The 22,331-nt window shown below is 38.5% G+C and overlaps 1 protein-coding gene across 4 annotated transcripts in view; it reads left to right on the forward strand.

Annotated features, from left to right (window-relative positions):
- The window catches only part of LOC129747490 (coronin-7), a 57,755-nt gene that overhangs the window by 18,578 nt on the left and 16,846 nt on the right, over positions 1 to 22,331 (forward strand). Inside the window, exons 2-10 of one of the 4 annotated variants that reach the window (XM_055741749.1) lie at positions 1,094 to 1,698; positions 12,301 to 12,868; positions 12,935 to 13,488; positions 13,551 to 13,703; positions 13,943 to 14,458; positions 14,716 to 15,021; positions 15,126 to 15,143; positions 15,207 to 15,391; positions 21,383 to 22,279. In XM_055741749.1, the coding sequence (XP_055597724.1) occupies positions 12,373 to 12,868; positions 12,935 to 13,488; positions 13,551 to 13,703; positions 13,943 to 14,458; positions 14,716 to 15,021; positions 15,126 to 15,143; positions 15,207 to 15,391; positions 21,383 to 22,279 (3,125 nt within the window). In that variant the 5' untranslated portion in view covers positions 1,094 to 1,698; positions 12,301 to 12,372. The remainder of the gene's footprint in view (positions 1 to 1,093; positions 1,699 to 12,300; positions 12,869 to 12,934; positions 13,489 to 13,550; positions 13,704 to 13,942; positions 14,459 to 14,715; positions 15,022 to 15,125; positions 15,144 to 15,206; positions 15,392 to 21,382; positions 22,280 to 22,331) is intronic. The other 3 variants (XM_055741740.1, XM_055741756.1, XM_055741764.1) reach the window with 3 other exon arrangements.

The raw sequence follows: 22,331 nt of genomic DNA on the forward strand, positions 1-22,331 counted from the left end.
GGCTCTCTTACAATTTTCACATAACTCGAGAACTATTTCAGCAAATGAAGCAAAATTCAGCATGGAAGGGTATTTGGGTACGAGAAATGTTGCTATGAATATTTGGTTTCGCACAATCCTCAAAAGGGGTGGATAAAAAAGGAAGGGCGGAAGTTGATTGATCTTTTACAATTAACTGGAGAACTAATCGAGTAAATGGAAGCAAATTTGGTATGTGAGAGTATTTGAGTACGAGATCCATTGGGAAGATCCCTTTCAAGTTACTGCATTACTCGAGTAATAAACAAGCAAATGGAACCAAATTTGGCATGGGATGATATTTCCATTCAAGATATATTTCTGAGTAATTTTCAGTCAAAATTAAAATATTTGGTCCCCATACGTTTTGTTATGTTTTTTTTTTTGAAGATTTGTAGTCCATATTTAAAAATTTTTATCTGTAAAATTATTCCAGTGCAATGGGATAGTAATTTTTTCTTTAAAAAAATGAATGATTTTTTTCCAACGAAATATTGAAAATCTTTTCTTTTTCAATTTTTTTTCTTTGAAATAAGGCCGGAACAAATTTCAAATCCTTCTTTCGTCACTCCCAATTCAATAACTCCCATCTTCTTAAATTTGTTTTTAGTCTTGTAATCTTTCAGATATTGGAATTTTTTATTGGAATTTATATAAATAACTTCAAACTTAATTTATTTCCCCCTTCGGGTTTTTGGAAATTTCGAAGGGGGGGTGACAAAAGAAGAAATTGATATTTGTTCCAGCCTAATGTTCTAAACATATTTCACTGACATTACAAGATTTTTATTGATATAAGTTTTGTGTAGATCTGTTGAACACGCCAAAAGTTATAACAATTTGGGCTGGTAGTGTCAAATTGACACTCCTAGCGCTGATTAGGGTAACGAAATCTGATGCGGATGAGGGTTAATGCGAATTCTGAATTGGAGTTGTAAATTCTAAATTCGGAATTCAAGCTAATAAAATTAAAAGAAGAACTGTATAACATGTAAAGCTTTATAATGTACTATGTAATAATGTACCTACTTATAAATCGGGTCAATTTAACAATATATTTTTCTTTTATTTTCAGATAAAAAGCGATCGCCCAATAAACAAAAAAATAACACCGATCAAGTTACATACCCATCGAATCCCTTACCAGGATTTCGTGTGTGCATTGTTAGCAAGCAACCAGCATCATCAGCGGAAGCAGCAAACCTCCGGAAGTGTGGCGACAAGTAGTGATACCTTTGATTCTCGATTCCTGAAGAAGAATCGCTCGGTGGTGTCAATCGAGCGGAGCGTGGCACATTCATTGTAAAGAAGTGTCTAGGTAATAAAGTGGCTACACGCTCGTGGGTCTGTTGCAATTGAGTTTCATGTGCAAAAGTGCTTAATCGCTCGGTCCGATCTCTTTAGTTGAGGGAAGCTTGGAACGAAGGCATCCGGTGCTAATACGATAAAGTGTGACAAGAAGTGTGTCCGTCTACCCCGAGAAGCGACAGAAAAAGAAGAAGAAGGGGGTGGAGAACCGTTTTTCGAAAGTGCAATCAAGTGAATTAATCAAGCGTCCAGCCAGAGGATAGCTAGCGCCGGAATCGGGAGGAAAGGCGGAAAAATAGAGACGCGTGCCAACGACAAGACCAGTGGAACAAACAACAACGGCGAGCCTCTCTTTTGTCGCCGAAAGTGTAAGTAAGGCGCAAAGATTTGCAATTGGGGGATACATAACTGAATATACGAACACGCCTTTATTTGTGCTGAATTTTAAGCGGCAGACTGGCAGGCAGACGGCATGGCCCGGTAATTAAGTGGGTTGATTTGAGATGTCATTCCGGAGACCGAGACAGGGGTGCTAATCGGGGAGAAACTTGAAGTAAGGTATATTTTAGCAACAGAAGTGATAATAAAAACGAATGAGAGACTTACAAGGGGCGCAGAAAACAGTGCGAATAAATTCAAGCCAAATTGCCGGCTATCATCAGTTTCGTTATGACTCTTTGAAGTTGGAAAAATAAAGAAGGGTTCGAGGAAACAAAGCTCGAACGAAAAAAAATATTGTGGTTGAATTGACCAGGCTCAATTCACAAACCACCTGAGAGATTGAAAGGGATGAAACTTTTCTGAGCGCAACATCTATATCTGTGGGGCTAGTTATGATCTTGTTATTGAAGATTAATAAAGGTTTATTACAATTCTATTGAGAGATTCTTTTCCACCACTTGTTTATCACAGCTTGAATTATATTACGGTCTTGAAAGACTTTGGGTGAAAACATATGTACAGTAGTTTCTCGATTTTATCACTATTCGATTTTTTCACTACTCGCCAAATTCACGCTCGATTTTATCACGGTTATTGTTTCGATTTTATCACGCTTTTTCATAAATCATTCAGAAACCATTTAGAGGACCTTAGTTTTCATTCAAAAGCGTAGAGCGTCTTTGTTCATGGTATTTTTCAAGGTTTATGTTATGGTATACAAGCATTAATAATATGAAAAAGTCGAATCGAAATAAGTATTTCGATGTCACGCTATTGTTAGTGTTGTTATTTGTGCATGCTTAGCAGCTCTAAAATAGTATACTTTGTTGGTTTTTTAATCATATAAAAATGTGGGTGACTGTAAGCGTTCTTGGAAAGAGATTTCTGATTTTTTAAATATTCGTTTACTTGAGAGGGTTCCATGTACAAGTCTGATTCGGCAGCATTTAGTGTTGTCTGAACTGATTTTTTTATGCAGATGAAATTCTTATAGCTTTGCCATAAAATATATAAATGGGACTTTGATTTTTTTTTCTGCAAAGTATGAAACAGAAACAATTATCTGACCATAAAGCAAATTTCGAGAAACACACTTTAAGAGTCTAAGTTGTGCAAATTTCAAAATATTTGTCAATAAGGTAACTTTTTCAGTTTATCAAAGATTAATGTGAAGTGAGAATGAAAATGATTAATTAAAATTAATTAGATTAATTAGAATTAAAATGATTAATTGGCAGAAGATAATTTTTGATACAGTTTTCTTTGGATTTTTCTTTTAAATTGACGTAAGAAACAACGACTGTTGAATTTCCATAAAAACTAAATAATATACTTTAATTGGCTGAGAAAATGTTTTTTCGTCAAGAATAAATCTTAAAATTGCTATGGAGAAGAGTAATTTGAACTACAATTAATAATTTGTGTAGTAATCAGTGTTAGTAATCATCTTATGATCAAAATTTATTGATCCAAAGTGTATGCGCTACATTATGCGTTATAATCAATCATTTAAGACGATAAAAATATATTTTTCCACTTTAAATTTTAGTTTCGACAAATTCACGGTTTCGCCATATTCACGGTGAAATTTTTTTTGAGCGTGATAAAATCGAAAAACTACTGTATTCTGTTTTTATGTGTAGAAGTAGAGTAAGGGACTTATTTTGGACCAGAGGGCCAATTTTGGACCACCTTATCTAGCTCTCTTATAAAAAAAATCATGAATATTTTAGCAAATATTGTTGAAGCCCGGGCACCTCATGTAATCAAGGCTGATAAATTTCAGTCAATATCGTTCCATCTGACCAACGTCTAGTAGTCAATGTTATCGAAAGAATATCAAAGTCGTCTATCAATTGAATGACCAAGCTGCAATGTCAGTCAGGCAGCAATGTCAATATTGAATGACATTTTTGCATTCCACTCGACTCACACATACGATCGACTTTCTTTTTCATTTTCTCATGGAGTTGGGATGGATTTTAAGTTCGAAGTTGCGCAACAGTTGAAAAAATGTAGTTGTTGGCTGTTAGAAGAAAAAAATCACAGCAAGCATGATGTCGTTCATTCAACTTGGTCATGACATAGTAAACTTATGTCGCTGACCAAAAATCAGTATCGCATGACATAGACATGCTAAGCAGTATCAAAGTCGGCTGATATTGGCTGTCTGACACTAATAATTTGCAGCTCTGCATGTAATGCACTATTTTTTTGTCATTACTAGTTGCTTTACAAAAGGGCTAGACAAGGTGGTCCAAAATAGGTCCTCTGGTCCAAAATAAGTCCGTTACCCTAATAGGTGAAAGACATATTATTTCTGTTTTTTTTTCAAAAAAAATTAATCCGAGATATCCAAACAATGTTGAGCGTCGTTCAGTGAACACAAGTGTTAATCGAATAAGTTAAGTGGGATATGAAATATTTGCCAAGGCACAGTGGAATGAGCTTCAGTTTTCTATGCAAAATCTCGGTCCTTCCATAAAAAGTAGGGGAGAGTGGGGTATCATGGGCCACTTTCTTTGCTTCATAACTTCTTTATTATAAAAGATAAAAAGAAAAAAAATAATGGAGAAAGGTTTTCTACATTTTTAAGGTATCGTTAGGCATTTTTCCTTATTTTTTATACACATAAATTTCCCGAGTTTTGACTGTTTTAAGAAAAGTTTTTTTTTCTTATTTCGAAAAACTGTGGGAAACGTAGACCACCAATTTCAAATTGACTGAATACCGTGCAAAGTTCATGAGTTGACCCAAAACTGAAATTTTATAATTCATTTCGTCATTTTAAAGCAATTTCAGATGAGAAAATAAAAGGAAGAGTAGTATATGATCGAATAGTTCCTAATTTCTGGCTCGCGAACGTTTCGGCAAAATTCCTTATATAGGATTTATGTTCGTCTCTATCGCATTGGAAAAAATGGATAAAATATTATTCACAAGTTTTTATTTAGCATAAGAAAACTTTGCAGATAGAAAAAAAACGTATTTTAAGTTCTGAAGGTGTATAAAAACATAAAAATATAGGTGGCCCAAGATACCCAAAAAATGTGGCCCACGATTCCCCACAAGCTATGATTTGCAAATTGGTTGCGTTTGTGTGACTTATTGATGTTTCGTCAAAAATAAATCCTATAGATCCTTTTATTTCGTTCAAAAGAACGTTAAATGTCGGGACGTGTATAACGTCGGGTATTATTTTCGTAGTTAAAATTTATTACGTTGGAAAACCCACTAAAAGAAGAGATTTGACACATTATCTGTTCTTTCCATCATTTATTCAGTAATGTTTTTTTGGCTTTTACTTTGGGTATAACATTTCTCTTCATTGTTAAAGAGTATGAGACCTTTCAAGTGGAATTAAGTCCTAATTTTGAGAAGTGAAGAGCTTAGAGGGCCTCGAGAAGACAATAAGATTACAGCAAATTATCGATTTAAAATTGGTTGAAAACACTGAATCATGTTCACATCATTATGACAATCATATTTTACAGAAACTTCGACTATTTGCAACATGATATACGTTTAAAAAACTTTTGATCCATCCAAAATTTTCATAAGAAAAAAAAAACACGGGTAAAAAAAACACCATTTTCACGATTTTTTTCTAGAGCTATCGTTCAAACAAATGTGTTCAAATTTTTTGCATTATACAAAGCATTGTTAAAAGAACATTTAGTAATTTTTTCGTAAAAAAATATTGAAAAATGAACCGGTGACGGAGCACTTTCGAGGATGCCTTTTAGAAAACAGGATTTGCGGTGGACACTGTATCTCAGCACAGAATCATCTGAAGTCAAAAAATCAGAGCAAAATATTTTAAATAGATGTTTTTCTGGACCCCAACGTTTTTATTTAACTTAAAAAAATTTTTATGAAATTTTTGTGACTGTTTGAAGTAAAAACTACGATTTTTCATGAAAAAATCCGCCATTTTTTAACTTTAAAATCTCCCCAAAGTAAAAAAAAACAAAAAAAGAAAAACGTTGGGGTCTGGTATTTTATATGTAGAAAATAATAGAAAAAAATAAATAATAAATAATAAAAATATTGGAAAAAGTGATCAATCTTACCCCGGATTAAGGTACTCGAAAAAAAATGCAACGCTTGGTTTTGTGAATAACTTTTAAAAGCATGCATGCATGCATGTAAATGCAAATGTGCTGAAATTTTGAAATGTACCAAAGATGATGTGATTGGAAAAGCACTTTTGGAATAAAGACTCGCAAGCCAATGATGCATGACCACTACATTTAAGCGAAACAAGAAAAAAAAATCGAATTTACATTCTATTGGACAATTTATCAGAACATAAAAAAAAAACAAGTGAGAATCGAACCCAACGCAACATTCTTGTTTCGACTTGCCAGTCTGATAACTTAACCAATGCACCAACTGAGTCAATTAGCAAATAAAGTCATAGTCTTTTGCCACGCCCGATCACAATTGAAAAGGCACTGCGTTGGCCGTCGAATGAGATGGAAATGGGAATGGAAACGAGAAACTATTTTCTATTTCCGGTTTACATACACACGCACACAACACACAATTCCAAATCAATCCAAAATAGGATATTAACTTTGTGTGACAATTTTTTAAACTTGTCAACATGAAGGCCTGCTTTTAGTCTGTTGGACGAGTCTAGCACAAGAATGGACCGTTCTACCACTTTTGCAACCGAATTATTCAGATTCAAATGAGCCCAACCGATCTGGATTAACTTGTAAGATAACACAGTTATGGTCAAAGCAAATATGCATGCATTTATTTAACGGTCGAACAACTTGGTATCAAACAAAGTCTGGGAAAATATTTTAACTAAATATCCATAAAGCAAATACAACCCAGGAGCTTCCAAATCAGCTTATCTAGTAGATAAACATAACAATACGTTGTACAATCGGAAAATGGGCGTCAACATCCTAAATAAATCGAAGCCGCAAATTTAAGGACCAAAAATAATACAGGGTCCGGAAATTGAACTGCTACAAAACTTTAGGAGTGATTATTACGAAATATACAAAACCGAGTTAGATGTCACCTTGTCACCTTGTTAACATGATGTCTAAGATGTCAGAGGATATTTTTGTAATCAAGTGTTTTTTTGGTAAAAATAGTCCTTGAACCTTAACGTAGTGCTTTGATTGCCTAGTTCCAGGCTGTGAAACGGTAGAAAGACATATTTCGTGAGTTGTACAATGAGTGTATGTATGTTTTTTATTTTGGCTCGCACTTGGAAGGAACCTGGAGATCAGAAGTATCCACGTAGTATGGTGGGGATCGTCAAGCTACAGTGGCGACACCTACCATGGTGAAGATCGTCAAGATTCCCCCTGAGAGAATTTTTGGCGTAGTAACACTAAATTGGCGATAGATTTTAATACATCGGATCAAAATCGCCGTCGGATCTTGGAAGATGATCTTTAGTCCCAGCCTTACAAGATCCTAAGATTTCAAGACCTCTCGTTTGAACAGAAGCAAGAGTGAATAGAGAGGGCGAAGGCGCAGCTTACGCAGTCCGCGCATTAAAAATTTGGAGAATAGCGTGTTTTCTGCCGATAAATTCTTCGCTGTACAGCGGTTCGTGAAAAACACAGAACTACAGATTCTGGTTGCCAGAAAGATCACGAACCTAGGCAAACGTATTAAAGGCCACAAGACGACAGAAATCTGTCTTATTAAAGGTCTGGGTCGGAATCGCCCGTACTTTCCTGGTGAAGATCAACCGAACACTCGAAGAGGTGTAGATCAATCAATTTACGTATTGATAATAGTTCTACGGCATGTCCTCGAACTGTGGACACGTCCTAATTTTGGTTTTGGTTGGTGGTTTTTCAGCAGAACTTCGCACTGGCTTACGAAGAAAAGAGGTCTCAATTTTTGTGTGCAAATTTTTTTTCGAGGGTTAATTTCGAGTACGGAGTGGTCGGGGAGTTCGCCGGACCTCAGCCCTATGGACTTGGCTGTCTAGGGTATACAGAAGCCCGACGTCTACTCTACAAAACATGACGGGTTGGATGTTCTGAAGCGCCATCTAGTTAAATTCTGGGATAAAATACCACAAAAACAACCTGCGGGCTTTTTAGAATATGTGCCTTGAGCTTCTGCAGCCAGTGGTTAAGCTCAAGGACAAAAAAATCGAAAGGCGCCAATTGATTTCGAAAATATGATCTGTTTTGATGTAAATCGTATTAAATTTGAAAGAAAAAGTTTTTGTGTTGATCAAATTATTTGTAAGTTCCAATGTAACCCCTCAATTGCCGGACCCTGTACTTATCGTACGGGAAATTTTCTCACAAAATAAAATCTGCCCTTGGATTTGGCCGGAGCGATCTCAGTGAGGAGTTATTTTACCTTAATTACCCAGAAATAAGCTATTTTTTTATATGTTTGACAACATGAGATTTTAAGCCGTAATTTCATAAAACGAACTGAAGGATTTTAAATAATTAAAATCATTTGAAATGAGATAAGAAGATCCTAAGAAGCGGTTTGTTAAATATGCCATCTGTTCGAATGCGGTAACACGAAACTAATATGGAACTACCAAAGACGACTATTCTTGGCCATCGACAGGAGAACCCTTAGCCTGCACCAAATGGATTGGATCTTTCCTAGCTTTCGAAACTTTCCTAGAAACACTAAAGATTTGCTTATTAAAAAGTTTTCCTTGTTATTGTGTTACCTAGCAGAAACAACTAGAACAGATCGAAATGTAAATAGTTATAAATTTTACTTACAATGTGAATAAACCTAGACGATAAAAGTAAAAAAAAAATGTTTTACCCCTATGAAGTTTTTGTGATGTTATAAAATAATGGCTGTATATCTCACTTGGATGTTGATCGATTTTAACAAAATGAATATCAAATTGCAGTTTAAGAACTCATACAAAAACGCTCAAAATTTTAGATCGATCCACTAATGTTTGCCAAAGGTATTCACTTTTGTGTAAGAATTTCACTTTTCAAAAAATTAATGGATCAAATTAGCAGTTTTGATGGAATAGGATTCATTTAAAAGGCCTTTAACTCATGTAATACTTCATAAATCTTCATGAAACTTTCACTTCACATAAGAATATTTCCCAGAAACAGTTTTAATTATTATTTTTTTTGCTCAAAGGCGTTTTCACAAAGCTATGATTGTTTTTACAAGGTAATAAAGGATGAATAACACATCACTCAGATTTCTCCGGTCAAATTTGATCACAGATTTGAACTCTTGAGAAAATTTCACATTAGATAATTATTATTACGGTCATTCAGCCTGCGGCATCGATTTGTTTTGGGATTTTGGTTCAAATTTTACAATTATTCGTTGTTTGATAACAGCGATACGTACAAAATAAAATGGCATATGTTAGAAGCCATACTGCGGGGTGTTTGGTTAAGAAGCGAACTAGTATTCATCTGAAACATGAAATTTTATCCACCCCACACTGAGACAAGAACTTAGTTTAAGTCATATAAGCGCATCAGCTGCTGAACACTGCTGTAACGTTCAAATCATATTCAAAAATCATTTATTGATTCATTTATTGATTCAAAAATCATTTATTGATGTTTGTTTTGATGAAACTCTCTCTAAAAATTGGTTTTGGACTCAAAATCAAAACTTATTTATCAGTATTCCGTCTCACGACATAAACCACAACTTAACAAAACTGAATTCGATTTTTTTTTATATTTTTCAAATTATGCACATAAAACCGGACAAAATCTGCGAAATTTTTCATAATATTCGCACATCCGAGCTAGACCGGAGTTATCTCGAAATTTTCATTCGAGCAAGGCCGAATAAGCTTGGATTGCTTACTATACCTGCTAAAATAAACGATCATCGATGTTTTTATGAGTTCATGTCAGGGCCGTAGGAAGAGCCGCATCATGAGAGGGGTTAGGTCACTGATTTTTTTCTATGACATTTTTGCTGAACCAGTTCATGAAAAGACTCAAAACTTTAAAAAACATTTTGTACTTTTTGATTACTCATTTTTAGATATTTTTAAATCAGTAGTTCATCGTTTTAAATCGTAACTTTTGAAGATATGTACGTCCTCAAATCTTTGAATTGGTTAGCTAAATTTTTAATGAACCCTTAATAAATAAAAGAAGGGAAATTACTTTTATCGATGTATGAAATCTTTGCATTTTCTCAAGAGTCTGGAAGATTCATTTAAAAATAGTTTGAAGAAAGCCTTCAATTAAAAAAAACTTATTCTTCGCTCAAATCAAATCTACCAAACTCTTGAGCAATTTCGAATCGAAGAAAATAAATCAAGTATCCGAAAGTTGAGGTAAGAGATCGAAATTTTGCAGTTTATTCTTGTAAACTCGATCCATATTTATGACTTTTTATAACACAAAACTTGCAAAATGATCTCAAGTTCTACTGTATATTGACGATTTTCAGCTGAAACTTTGAAATTTAAGTAACAATCGAAATTTTAAGTATGAGATCTTTTGCGATTCCAATTTGTCAATGGAACAGACATCTTGATATTTTTATCAAATTATTTTATCGGCTATATCGGTGAAATTTTATATTCTTTGAGAAAGAATATTTAAGAATTGAAAGATTAAAGACGGATAGAAGATTAGAATTAGGTGAAAGATACTGAAAATGAGCGGAAGGGTAATTTTTAATTTGAAAACTTTTCGTCACATTTCATCTTTTTGTTGAATATAAAATTTCACCGATATAGCCGATAAAATAATTTCATAAAAAAAATTTACGGTGATTAACTTTTCATTTCAAAGATATTTTTATCATGACTTTAATACTCATTTACAAGCTGAATCTGAGCCTGGAATATCAATTCAAAATCAGAATTCTGAGCCTGCTATCAAAATTTGAATGTTGAATCGGATCGATTTTGGCTGAAATAATTTAGACTAACACCATAAACACGTTTTAACGTTCTTAAATGTTGATAAAATACAATAAAAACAAAAATGACAAAAATGATGAAAATTTCATAAAATTGAAAAAAAAACAAAGAAACAAAGAAATGATTAAAAATTACACAAAATAATTAAAAATGACGGAGAAGGACAAAAAAAAATATGGCAAGAAAATTAACCTCCAAAAACGGCCACTTGTCAGCCAGCAAAATCTACAGTTGAAGATAATTCTAACCCATCAGGGATAAGTTCATGAACTATCTTTATTTAGGCATTTTAATTTCGGCAAATGCGATGAATCGGAAACCTTAAATTTTAAGTGATTGTGTAGCTTTTCCAACGTTTCTTTTATTTTTTATAAATTTTCTAACATATGGAACTATTACGATATGAATGTAAGCAGTCAGCATACTTCAGCTATAAAAAAAATAAATATTCTAACCATAGGGAACATGTCGTCTATTTTACATTTATTTCGCTGATCAACTATGAAAAAGCAACAAGGGTTGAGTTGTCAATCGTCTCGCTTTTGTGAACATGTCCTAGTTTTTTTTTTACATTTCTCTCTTATCAATTTACCTACTTGGAATGTATCGCTTTTTTCTAACAAAGTAAAACCTTTACTCAATTCTAAGGGTCTTTTCTTAAATTATCAAAAAAAATTGACCTCAATAAATCTTACATGCATCTTAGGTGAATACTTTTTTATTCACTTTTCTTAAATTCGGATTTTTTGTTTATCGCCGCGATATATTTATAAAAAATTAATCGACATTTTTCGGCGAGTTTTGGAATGATTAAAACTTTTTTCCAGTTGTCTATGCTTTTGAGCTACTATGGCATTCGCTCTTTTTCATTGGACATAATTTCGCGAACATTGGTTTCTGGAATTTCGGAGGGGAAGTGAGTCTTGCATCGTTACACCATTTTATATAACAGAAATAAAATTTTGATAAAATCGAACAACTCACCGTTTAATTTTGTCAGCATTTTCAAGAGAAAAATAGTTGTATACATATACACGATACAAAACACGATACACGAAATACACGATAAGAAACAGTTTGTATGTATGTGTATGTATGTATAATTCCCCCATCGGTAGCAAGGTCCAGCCTATGTCTGTGTGGCTTGGCCTTCGAATTGCTTGCTGGGAACCAACCTTCAGAGACCTACAATGGTTGGCAATCCACTCCCCTTGCAATAGTCTGTTCAGATTAACCCCAGATGCATTCCCTCTGAAATATTTATGAAATATAGTTATTTATATAATGGAACACATGTTTACCTGTCGGCAACTTATGGGATTCGAACCCAAAAGTTTTCTTGCCTATACTGGGAATCTAACCCAGTACGCCTGGGTTACCAGAATCGCACCAGCCTATCCACTAGACCACATCAGCGCTTTACACGCTAAAAAACAGTTTGACGTAGAAAATTAGCACATTCCAAGTGACATTTTTTACTCTTTACCTTTTATAAGAAAAGCGTAAGTTGTCTATTGAGATGGACACAGCTTTGTTAGTTGCATTACGGAGGGGCCGTTCAAATTAAGTAACGCAATTTTCTGCACATTTTGCCAATTTCAAACATACTAACAAAGTATCATCATCTTCTCTTCCAACAGATTCCACAATACTGCCACTAGCATCAGAATCGTCAAGACAGCTCCTCCTCCTCGGCGCAAGAACAGGGAAGCATGGCATGGCGATTTAAGGCTTCCAAGTACAAAAACGCTGCCCCGATCGTGCCGAAGCCGGAAGTATGCATCCGGGACATCTGCGTCGGTTCGTACCAGACCTATGGCAACAACATCGCCGCATCGGCAGCCTTCATAGCCTTCAACTGGGAACATGCGGGATCCAGTGTGGCCGTGCTGCCGATCGACGACTGTGGCCGCAAGAGTAAAACCATGCCGCTGCTGCATGCCCACTCGGATACGGTGACGTATTTGGACTTTTCGCCGTTTCACGACGGGTTGCTGGCGACGGGATCACAGGATTGTTTGGTTAAGGTGTGGCACATTCCGGAGAAGGGACTGGAGAATTCTATTTCGAACCCGGAATGCAGTTTCTCGACCAAACAGCGCCGAGTTGAGACAGTTGGATTCCATCCGACGGCAGATTGTTTACTGTATTCGACGGCCGTAGGCTGTGTGAGTTTATGGGATCTCACCTGCCAGCAAGAATCGTTCTGTGAGTGTTGGAGGGTAGCCTGGGTATGGTTTGTGAGGTTATTCAAGAATTCTTATTATTTTACAGCTAACAACCAACATCCAGAGGTGATTCAATCGCTCAGTTGGAAGCTGGACGGAAAGATTTGTGCGACTAGCTGTAAGGACAAAATGGTTCGTATTTTGGACCCTCGAGCGGAGAGTCCAATTACGATGATCGCTGAAAGCCATCAGAGTATTAAAGATTCCCGAGTAGTTTGGTTGGGCGATCAGAATCGTATTCTGACGACCGGTTTCGATGCGGCTAGGTTGCGACAGGTCCTAATACGTGATCTACGAAACTTCTCGACGCCTGAGAAGACGCTAGAGCTGGATTGTTCTACAGGAATTTTGATGCCTCTCCTCGACGCCGATACCAATATGTTGTTCCTTGCGGGCAAGGGTGATACAACAATTTCCTATCTGGAAGTTACGGATAAAGATCCGTACCTGATCGAAGGAATACGGCATTCTGGAGAGCAGACCAAGGGGGCATGCTTGGTACCGAAGCGGGCCTTGCGAGTGATGGAAGGCGAGGTTAACCGTATTATGCAACTCACCTCGAACTCCGTGATCCCGATTATGTATCAAGTACCTCGGAAGGTAATTTTCAGCGTTTGTAATTTCGGATCCAAGTTCTTGACCTTGTTTGTGAATTATTCCAGACCTATCGTGATTTCCATAGTGATCTTTACCCAGACACCAATGGCTTCAAAACCGAACTGACAGCGACTCAGTGGCTTAATGGAGTAAACATTTCAGTTCCGAAAATCAGCCTCGATCCTGCCAAAAGAGAACTTGGGGAGCAACCGATTATCGTAAGTTAAAAACAATCAATATTCTAACTGGAACCAAATGTTATTTGTTCATAATTGGAATGTTTAACCTTGATTTTCCCTTTATTGATACTAACCGAGCCCGTGTATGTACATAATCTTACTCATTTATTACATGTTTCTATCATTATTCATACTATCCTTTCGCTGGAATCTTGCCTGCCCGAATGAATCCATCTCTCACAAATAACCCCTAACTTCTTCTAAAAATCTACAAAAAGATTTTGCGAGGTAATCTGAATGAAGTAGTGAAAAACATTGCTAATAAGTCGAAAAACTCCGCAACTACTACGCCTAACTGCACGGCAGCCAAAATCGAAAAGGAAGCGATCGTCAAGCCAACCTTCGTACCGATCAAGGACAAGATCAAGCAAATGGAACAGCAGTCACACAGCGAGAAGAGCGAATTCGAGCAGCGTTTTAAAGAGGTTACCTCGAACAAGGATTGCAAGAATACGGAGAACGCGAACATGCTGATCGATGCCAAATCTCACCAAACGCAAGAGAGCGAAAGCAACGGAAACCTTCCCTCGCAGAACAGCCAAGAAGATGACGGTAGCCTTGAGGAGTCCGATCAGACGACCGAGGTAACTCCCCCGAAACCACTGCCAAGAACGTCCCGGAATAACTCCGTCTCGGAGCAGCTTTCCGGAGTCGGTGAGGATAGCCCACCAAACTCCGTCGTTCCAGCACCGCGACCGGTGGCCAGACCTCGGACAACTGCCACCGGATACAAGGTTTGAGCGCTGTTTTCTTGTTCTGAACAGTTGCCAGTTGTTTTGCCCGTTTATTGGTTGATTGCTCCTCCGAATGAATCCCGTACATCCCGAGTATCTCGATCGTTTGCATTGCACTTTAACTTTTCCGTTTGTCCAGTACCCTTTTTCTGAGTTGTTTGCCGTACTTCGCCCTTAGTTCTAGATAAGGCACCACCACCTTGATCATTTCGAAACAATAGTAACCTATCCTAATTCAACATATTATCTCTTAACAGCCTCGTCTCGGACCGAAACCGTTCAGCAGCACCGGAAGCTCCAGTGAGTTTTCGTTCGACAAAGTGTTCAACGTACCGCAGGCACCGAAATCGGAGAACGGAGACGGTCAACGGGACTCGAACGACAATACCCAGGAAAACAGTTTGGCCTCAAATGGAAGCGTAGACGAGCCCAGCGTTCACGAAAATGGTAACTGCAAAGAGCAGGAAGCTCCCGCTGAAACAACAGAAGAAGTTCCGCTTCGACCGAAGTCTGGTGATGAGGAAGACAAACCGCGAATCATCTCTACAGCCGAAAGGCGGAAGGTAACAAAATAGATCTATGGTAGCTTAACAACCGTAACACCAATGCTAACCTTAACAATTTTGTATCCTTTCTAACGGCAAACTAATCATCGATCGATCGGTAGTCGGGGGATCGTGAAAAGGTTACTAACTCACGCAGTAGATACCGGTAGCAGACCATTTTAACCAAAGTTTTTTTGTTGTAGATATTCGAGTCGAAGGCGTCGACCGAGTCGGAGGATCAGTTCGATGCCGCGGGCACCGATGATAAGACCAATCAGTTCGAGCGGCTGAGCGGACAGCGCACAAGCATAGCGGAGCGGCGGCGTCTGTACGAGAACCGATCTCAGAGCGTCCAGGAGGAGAAGCCAGCCTCGCCGGTGCCGTTGCGGTAAGTTTCTAGATGCTGACGCCTTCGTCATCGCTCTAATTGGATCATCTAACGGGTACATTAACGATTTTTAAGAAATACAGCTTACTTTGCTCAGTTCATTGGATTTCGATACGGTCTGCATTAAATGCTCTTTGATACAACTGTCTTTGACAAAAAACTGATCTGCTAAACTGTAATGGATCACTTGAACTGTAATGGATCACGGTTTGTACAATCGTCATACTCTTTCCATTACAGAACGCGTTACGAATACTACAGTCAGCCGTTCAAAGTAAATCGCGCCCGTCACAGCATCCACTCTCGTAGGATTTCTAACCATCAGGGCATGGGCATAGCGATTGAGAAACTACCAAGCTAGAATCCCATCACTACCATCTCGGATGGTTCATCTGCTTGCTTTTGATGCAGGAAAGATCGTAACTGAGTATGTGAGACCTATTAAGCCCCACACACGAATGAGTCCAGATTAGGGTGATATCGCGCCCTAAGATCGCGTTACTTTTGAATTGTCGACACACTTCACTCACAACATTTTCAGCTCTTATATTTTGAAGTTGTTGGCGCCTTGAAACGAACCTGGGGCCGAAAAGATAGCATGTTTTGCCGATTCCTCCGTATCTTCGCATTCCGGACAATATGGCGAGCTGATAAGCTTAAACCGATGAAGGTATTGCTTAAAGTACCCATGACCCGAAAGGAACTGCGTCGGGTAGAAGTTGACCTCTACATACTTCCGATTTACCCAGTCTGAAAGTCGCGGGATTAGCTTATGCGTTTCATTGATCCTGCCACTTGAGCATTGACGCTGCTCGTTGAGCTTTACGCACTCCTCTAACAGCCCTCGCTTCGTAACAGTCAACTCATGGTATACCCGTGCATATCCTCTATGCGCCAAAGGCCACCTGGGGTCTGTGACCTGTAGTCCGACCCTCACGCTTGTGCGATCCACGACAATAGTGATTACTGAAGCTACTCCACACATCTACCTTAGACTGGCCCATAACCAAAAAAATCTTTATATTCCACGCGGCACCCCCTAGATTGGTGCATTTAGGTGAAAAAATTACTTTCTGAAAGTTTCAGGTCATTTGGAAGAAGCACGAGCTGGCGCAAAGGAATTGAAATTTATATGGAGATTGTCGGCAAAATGTATGAAAAATTGACATACTTTCACTCTTTGTGTTCTAAAATATGTTTCCAGTATGCTAGAAAGCTCAGAATTTCAGGAATTGTAGTTCAAACAATGACAAACAAGTTTGTAGAAGATTGTGGCGCGATACGAGTTGACTGTGATGAGTTATCCGTAATTGAATGTGTGATTTTTTCGCATTTCATCGATATATCGTGAACGGTGTATAGGTGGATTATTAGTACTGACTTGATCGCATAGTCACACAATGAGAATTACAGATAGAAAGTTTGTGTCTTCGGCAAAGTTGTAGCTTATTTTATAACAAATATCTTTGCAAAAACTTGAAAAAAGGTTTGAAAAACTATAATCTGCTGCATTGTGCGACGACGCGATCAAGTTAGTGCGATTATTAGCCCATACACCGTTCACGATATCAGTGAAATGCGAAATAAAAAATCGCACATTCGATTGCAAATAACTCATCACAGTCAACTCGTATCGCATCACAATCTTCTACAAACTTGTTGGTCATTGTTTGAACTACAATTCCTGAAATTCTGAGCTTTCTAGCATACTGGAAACATATTTTAGAACACAAAGAGTGAAAGTATGTCAATTTTTCATACATTTTGCCGAAAATCTCCATACAAATTTCAATTCCTTTGCGCCAGCTCGTGCTTCTTCCAAATGACCTAAAACTTTTAGAAAGTCATTTTTTCACCTAAATGCACCAATCTAGGGGGTGCCGCTTAGAAAAAAAAGTTGTAAAAATCATCCCATACAAGGTTGGGCCAGTCTAATCTACCTCTCATCATGACGACTTGACGCATGACCTCTCTTCTAACGACTCAAAATCCGACCTATCTTCGTAATGACTTGTGGTCGAATCTTCTGTCCATCTTTGAAGAATTTATGTTACCCTGATTCAAATGACTAATCCGACGTGAGGAGCCACTCTACTCTGTTTCCTTCGATGTCTACTGCAGAGAAGGTAATTTTATCCTTTAACCTTAGCATACGACACTACTCGATAACTTTCCAGCGATTTAGTTATCTAACTTCCGCACGCGGGACATACGGCGGCCGTTATACAATCGTTTTTGCCCTGACCTTGTAGGTTCAACCTTGGGATCGGCCATCTGAGTAGAGATGCTCCCAGACGATACAATCAACTGTCACAATTTGCAATTCCCAACTTTTTGCAAGGCTATTATGATTCTGGTGAACACATCGAAGACTACATGCCAAGTTCACCCTCTTACATCCTCTCCACACCTTGTCGTTGTGTTCTTATGTTAACTCCAAGTCAGACAGAGTGTCGAAGCCAGGGGTCCAAATCTGTAGAGAAGCATCCATTACCAGTCAAGTATTGGGTCATGTAGAACTTCACTACATCCAGTTTCCTACTCATCCAATTCCCGACGATCGGGATCAACTCGACTTGACATTTTGCAGGTTGCTTCAGACAAAACGGTCTGCTGAGTACTCGCAGGTTTATATCAACCTGTGGACACATCTGAGCTTTTGCAGATCCTATCGATAGCTTCCTGTCCTTCTACTGCTAATAATATCTTGGTATTTAATTGTGCATTTGGACACGATATCGCACGGTACAGCTGCAATTGTACTGATATTCCGGTCCTATGCAAGTTCGATCTATTTGGTCAAGGTCCATCCAAATGAGCTACACTTGCGAGAAGACATCCTTTGCAACTCTTTGGACCATGAAACTTCGACGTAATCTAAATAATATTCGACATGTTCTAATCGGTTTCCTCAGGTATCACGGTAGTATAACAGAATCTAGCAGACGTCCCTGGCTGCACTGCTCAACGGGCGCATGGTTATGGTCCGGAGCATCTCGATGATTTTAGCTTGATCTACTGATGGCTGACCGGATCTCAAAAGTGAGCTTAGCTACCAAACAACGGCCTGCCGATTAATAACCATGGCTTTACTTTTCGCTTCTTATCAGACAAACAAAATCGCTACTCACCCATGAGGGGTCTTTGTCTTCTTCCAATCGAAACTTCCACCGGATGATTGCCAAGCGAGTGGTTATGTTTCGGCACCTGAAGTGCCATTTTTCTTTCGTCTTCCAATTTCCTTTTTACTAGTGGCATGGAAATGTCTTCGGCCTACGGCTTCTTTTCCGCCGGTGATGGTTCTGTTTGCTGGTGAGTCAGAAAAAACATCGTCCGCTATCTCATGTTGCCTAAAAGGGGGAGAAGGCAGAGGCAGTTTTTATTCGATCCATTTAGTAGAGGTTTTCGTATTGTCTCACGTCTTCACCAAACCATCTCGAATTTGGTTCGCAGTTTGTTGGCTTTGACTCCGAGAAGTAAGCGACGGACGGTAACTCCACGACGTTCAGCTAATCACAATCGCAATGACGAATTCTGGCGCTTAATTTGTTTCGTTCCACAGATTTTGTTTTGTTTTGCGGATTCTTGTTTATGTCGTCCACGTGTGCGTTTGACGTTTACACTCTTAACTCTAAACACTCAATTTTGGCTCGAATTAATACAATTACTACACGCTAAAAATTCAATAACCACATATACATAATTCTAATGCTACATAAACGAAGAATCGTAGGCAGCCGATTCATGAAACATTCAAAAACCTCTTTCCAAGGCAGCGATCAGAGACATCAGTCTGGTCACCCTTAGGAGACCTTGATACTGCGCAAGCCAGAGCAATGCTTATTAACTCTATATCTAAAATATTAACTCCAGCGACTTCTGGAGAACTTGGCCGAACGCCAACGAGCCTTGGCAAAGCGTCTCTTTATCGTTCGTGTACCAGCTTCCAATTTTTTGCCTCCGCTAAGGTTACGTACACAAAACAGTAGCTGAAGGACTAAAGTATTTGCTCAAAATACAAAATATTGAATAAATATTAAAATTAAAGAGGTTAAAATTAACGCGCGTTGCTTTTGAATGGAGGGTTTTCTTGACGACTCCGTTTATGTTACTTCCTTTAAAAATGAAGATAAGTTCAACATGTCTTCCCAAAAACGGTTTCGCTTAACCCTCCAAAGCCGTTCGGGTCAATATGACCCGAAGCGCACATTTCAAACATCTTTATCATCATTCCAATATACTGATGAACTAGTAGTTTTGACAGACCAAGTATGTTCTATGAAAATAATGATCAAATTAACGCCAAAAAACTAAAATTTGAGTTTTTAAAATCGGTTCATTGAGAAATGAAATACAGCTAAGCAAAGCCAAAACTGGATGTCGTTTTTTTAAAGTAAGACTTTTTTCTACCGGAAGATCTGTCATAGCGGTAAAAACTTAAATTGGACCCCAACATATCTATACATTGTCGGATAGATGGATTCTTGACAATTTCAAACATCTATGAAATAATTAAATACAGAAAAGCTGTCAGAGGTTATGAGTATTTTAAAAATAAAATTGATTTTTCGGACTTTTAACTTTCTGAACCAGTTTCTGAAAACCGGGTAATACATATCGACTTTATTTTGAAATGTTGAGTAATAAGAATAAATTACCTACACAATGAATATAATATCATCAAAATCGGTTAACATTTACAGCCAGGAGAACGAAATCAAATTACAACTCATATTTCCCTGAAACGGATATTTAGCGAACGGCTTTGGAAGGTTAAAGAAGCGATTTGCTGGTGAAAACGGTCAGTTCCTCCCGCCCTGATTTACGGCTAACCAGGCGGAGGTCTTACGGGTAGGAAATGACATCTTTCGGTGATGTATTGGGGTACCTAGCTTTGGCATTCCAATACCGTCTCTTGTCGGAATCCCCTGTGAGCTGCGTCCAGTCCACAGAGTACAATTTCTCTCGGTTCGTGAATGGCAAGCGCTGCAGCGTTGAAGAGTCGTTTTCGGATATTCTTCGGTCTGCATGGTTCTGTTTGTGACCTTAATTTATAAAGGAGCCTGCCCTGACGGATATCTACACACTCTTTACTGATTCAATATGAATTGTCGAAGTCGAGGAAGTTACTGCTGTTGCTCGTAGAGCAGGTTAGCAGCCTGATGACGATGACGAAGTCGACGACGATGTAGTACACAGACAATGTTCTGCGATCATAGCTTTAACAATATCTCTCATTGACCATTCTTTGGTAGGTTTTGGACTCAGATGGTCGGACTACACGCACAAGACAAAATAGCTACACTAACTTAATTATAATGCTACAATGCCTACTCTTTCTACAGAGACCGTTACCAGATCTTCAACCTTTTCGATTGTTTCCTCTTTTTGCAGATCATTAGTTGAATGAGAGATTTTCTAATAGTCTTCAGCAAACAAATGAGTCTATATGATGCTGGATATCACTGGAAGTTAACACCTTTGGAGAGTTCGAGTCGTCGCTTTCATGATCTTATGGTTCCGGTTTATTCCGGTGGTGACTCTTCCTAGTTTTTTTTCTGTTGTAAACTGTATGAACTTTTTTTGGAAGTACTAGATCAGATGCCTTATCCTGAACGATGAAGAGATTTTTGCTTTGTTGGATTTTTTTTTTTCAAGGGAGTTCAACTGCCAGGGTCATTCTTCCCTAAATTGCTTTGCTTTGTTGGAGACAAAGTAGAGGCGTTTTGCGATTAAGAAAAACCTCGTTTAATGAGGGACAACTGCGGCCATCTCAATAAATAGAATTTTTGACTAGTTTTCGACAACAAATATGTAACAAATATGAGTAATGAAATTAGCCAAAAGGGTTTTCCGAGAGTTTTACCCTACTGGGCCATTAGGGCTAGAGACTCTTGGAAACCTCACCTCACATAATCTTGTACTTCATAGTGGTTTCTAGGAGCAATAAAGTAATTTTCAAAAATAATCGATCAAATCCCATCATTTCAGGCGCAGAGAATCCCTCAAGGTACGGGGAGAGCAGAAAACCGACGAAGAAGCAATGCCACCGCCGGCTAGCGTGGAATTCACCAGGAACCGAAGCGACCTCTGCAAGGAAAACCTTCCCTCGGACATCACCAAACGGAACAACAGCAATAACACGGCCAACACAGCTTCCAAGCGGACTTCCACGGTGTTTGGGCGGGTGTCCAAATTCCGGCACCTGAAGGGAACCCCGGGTCACAAATCGACCCACATAGAAAACATCCGGAACCTGAGCCGGCAGATTCCGGGCGAATGCGATGGATTCGCGGCTAACTCCGAAAGGGTAGCGGTGCCAATCTCTGGCGCGGGTGGCAAAATTGCCATCTTTGAACTGAGCAAACCGGGCCGTCTCCCGGACGGAGTCATTCCAACACTAGTCAACGGTAACAATATTATGGACTTCCAGTGGGATCCTTTCGATAACACTCGCCTAGCGGTGGCTTGCGACGATGGAACCGTGAAGATCTGGGCCATCCCGGAGGGAGGCCTCACGGAACCTACCAATGAGCCGGAGAAGGAACTAGTCGCGCATTCGGACAAAATTTACATCCTCAAGTATCATCCGCTGGCGAAGAACGTATTCCTAACGGCCAGCTACGATATGACCTTGAAGGTTTGGGATCTCGAAACTCTTAGCGAAAAACATTGCCTGAAGGGACACACGGATCAAATCTTTAGCTTTGCGTGGAGCCCATGTGGAACTTTTGGTGCTACAGTTTCGAAGGATGGAAAGATAAGAGTATATAATCCCAGAAAGTCGGAAAACCCAATAAGGGAAGGTAACGGTCCAGTTGGAACACGTGGCGCAAGACTGGTGTGGGCCATCGATGGAGAATACATCGTTGTCACGGGCTTTGATAAGTATGTTTTATCGGTTGAGTTATTGAATTTTTATTACTAACCTCTTGATCTT

This window comes from Uranotaenia lowii, chromosome 1, assembly GCF_029784155.1.
Source record: "Uranotaenia lowii strain MFRU-FL chromosome 1, ASM2978415v1, whole genome shotgun sequence".
Taxonomy (NCBI): Eukaryota; Metazoa; Arthropoda; class Insecta; order Diptera; family Culicidae; genus Uranotaenia; species Uranotaenia lowii.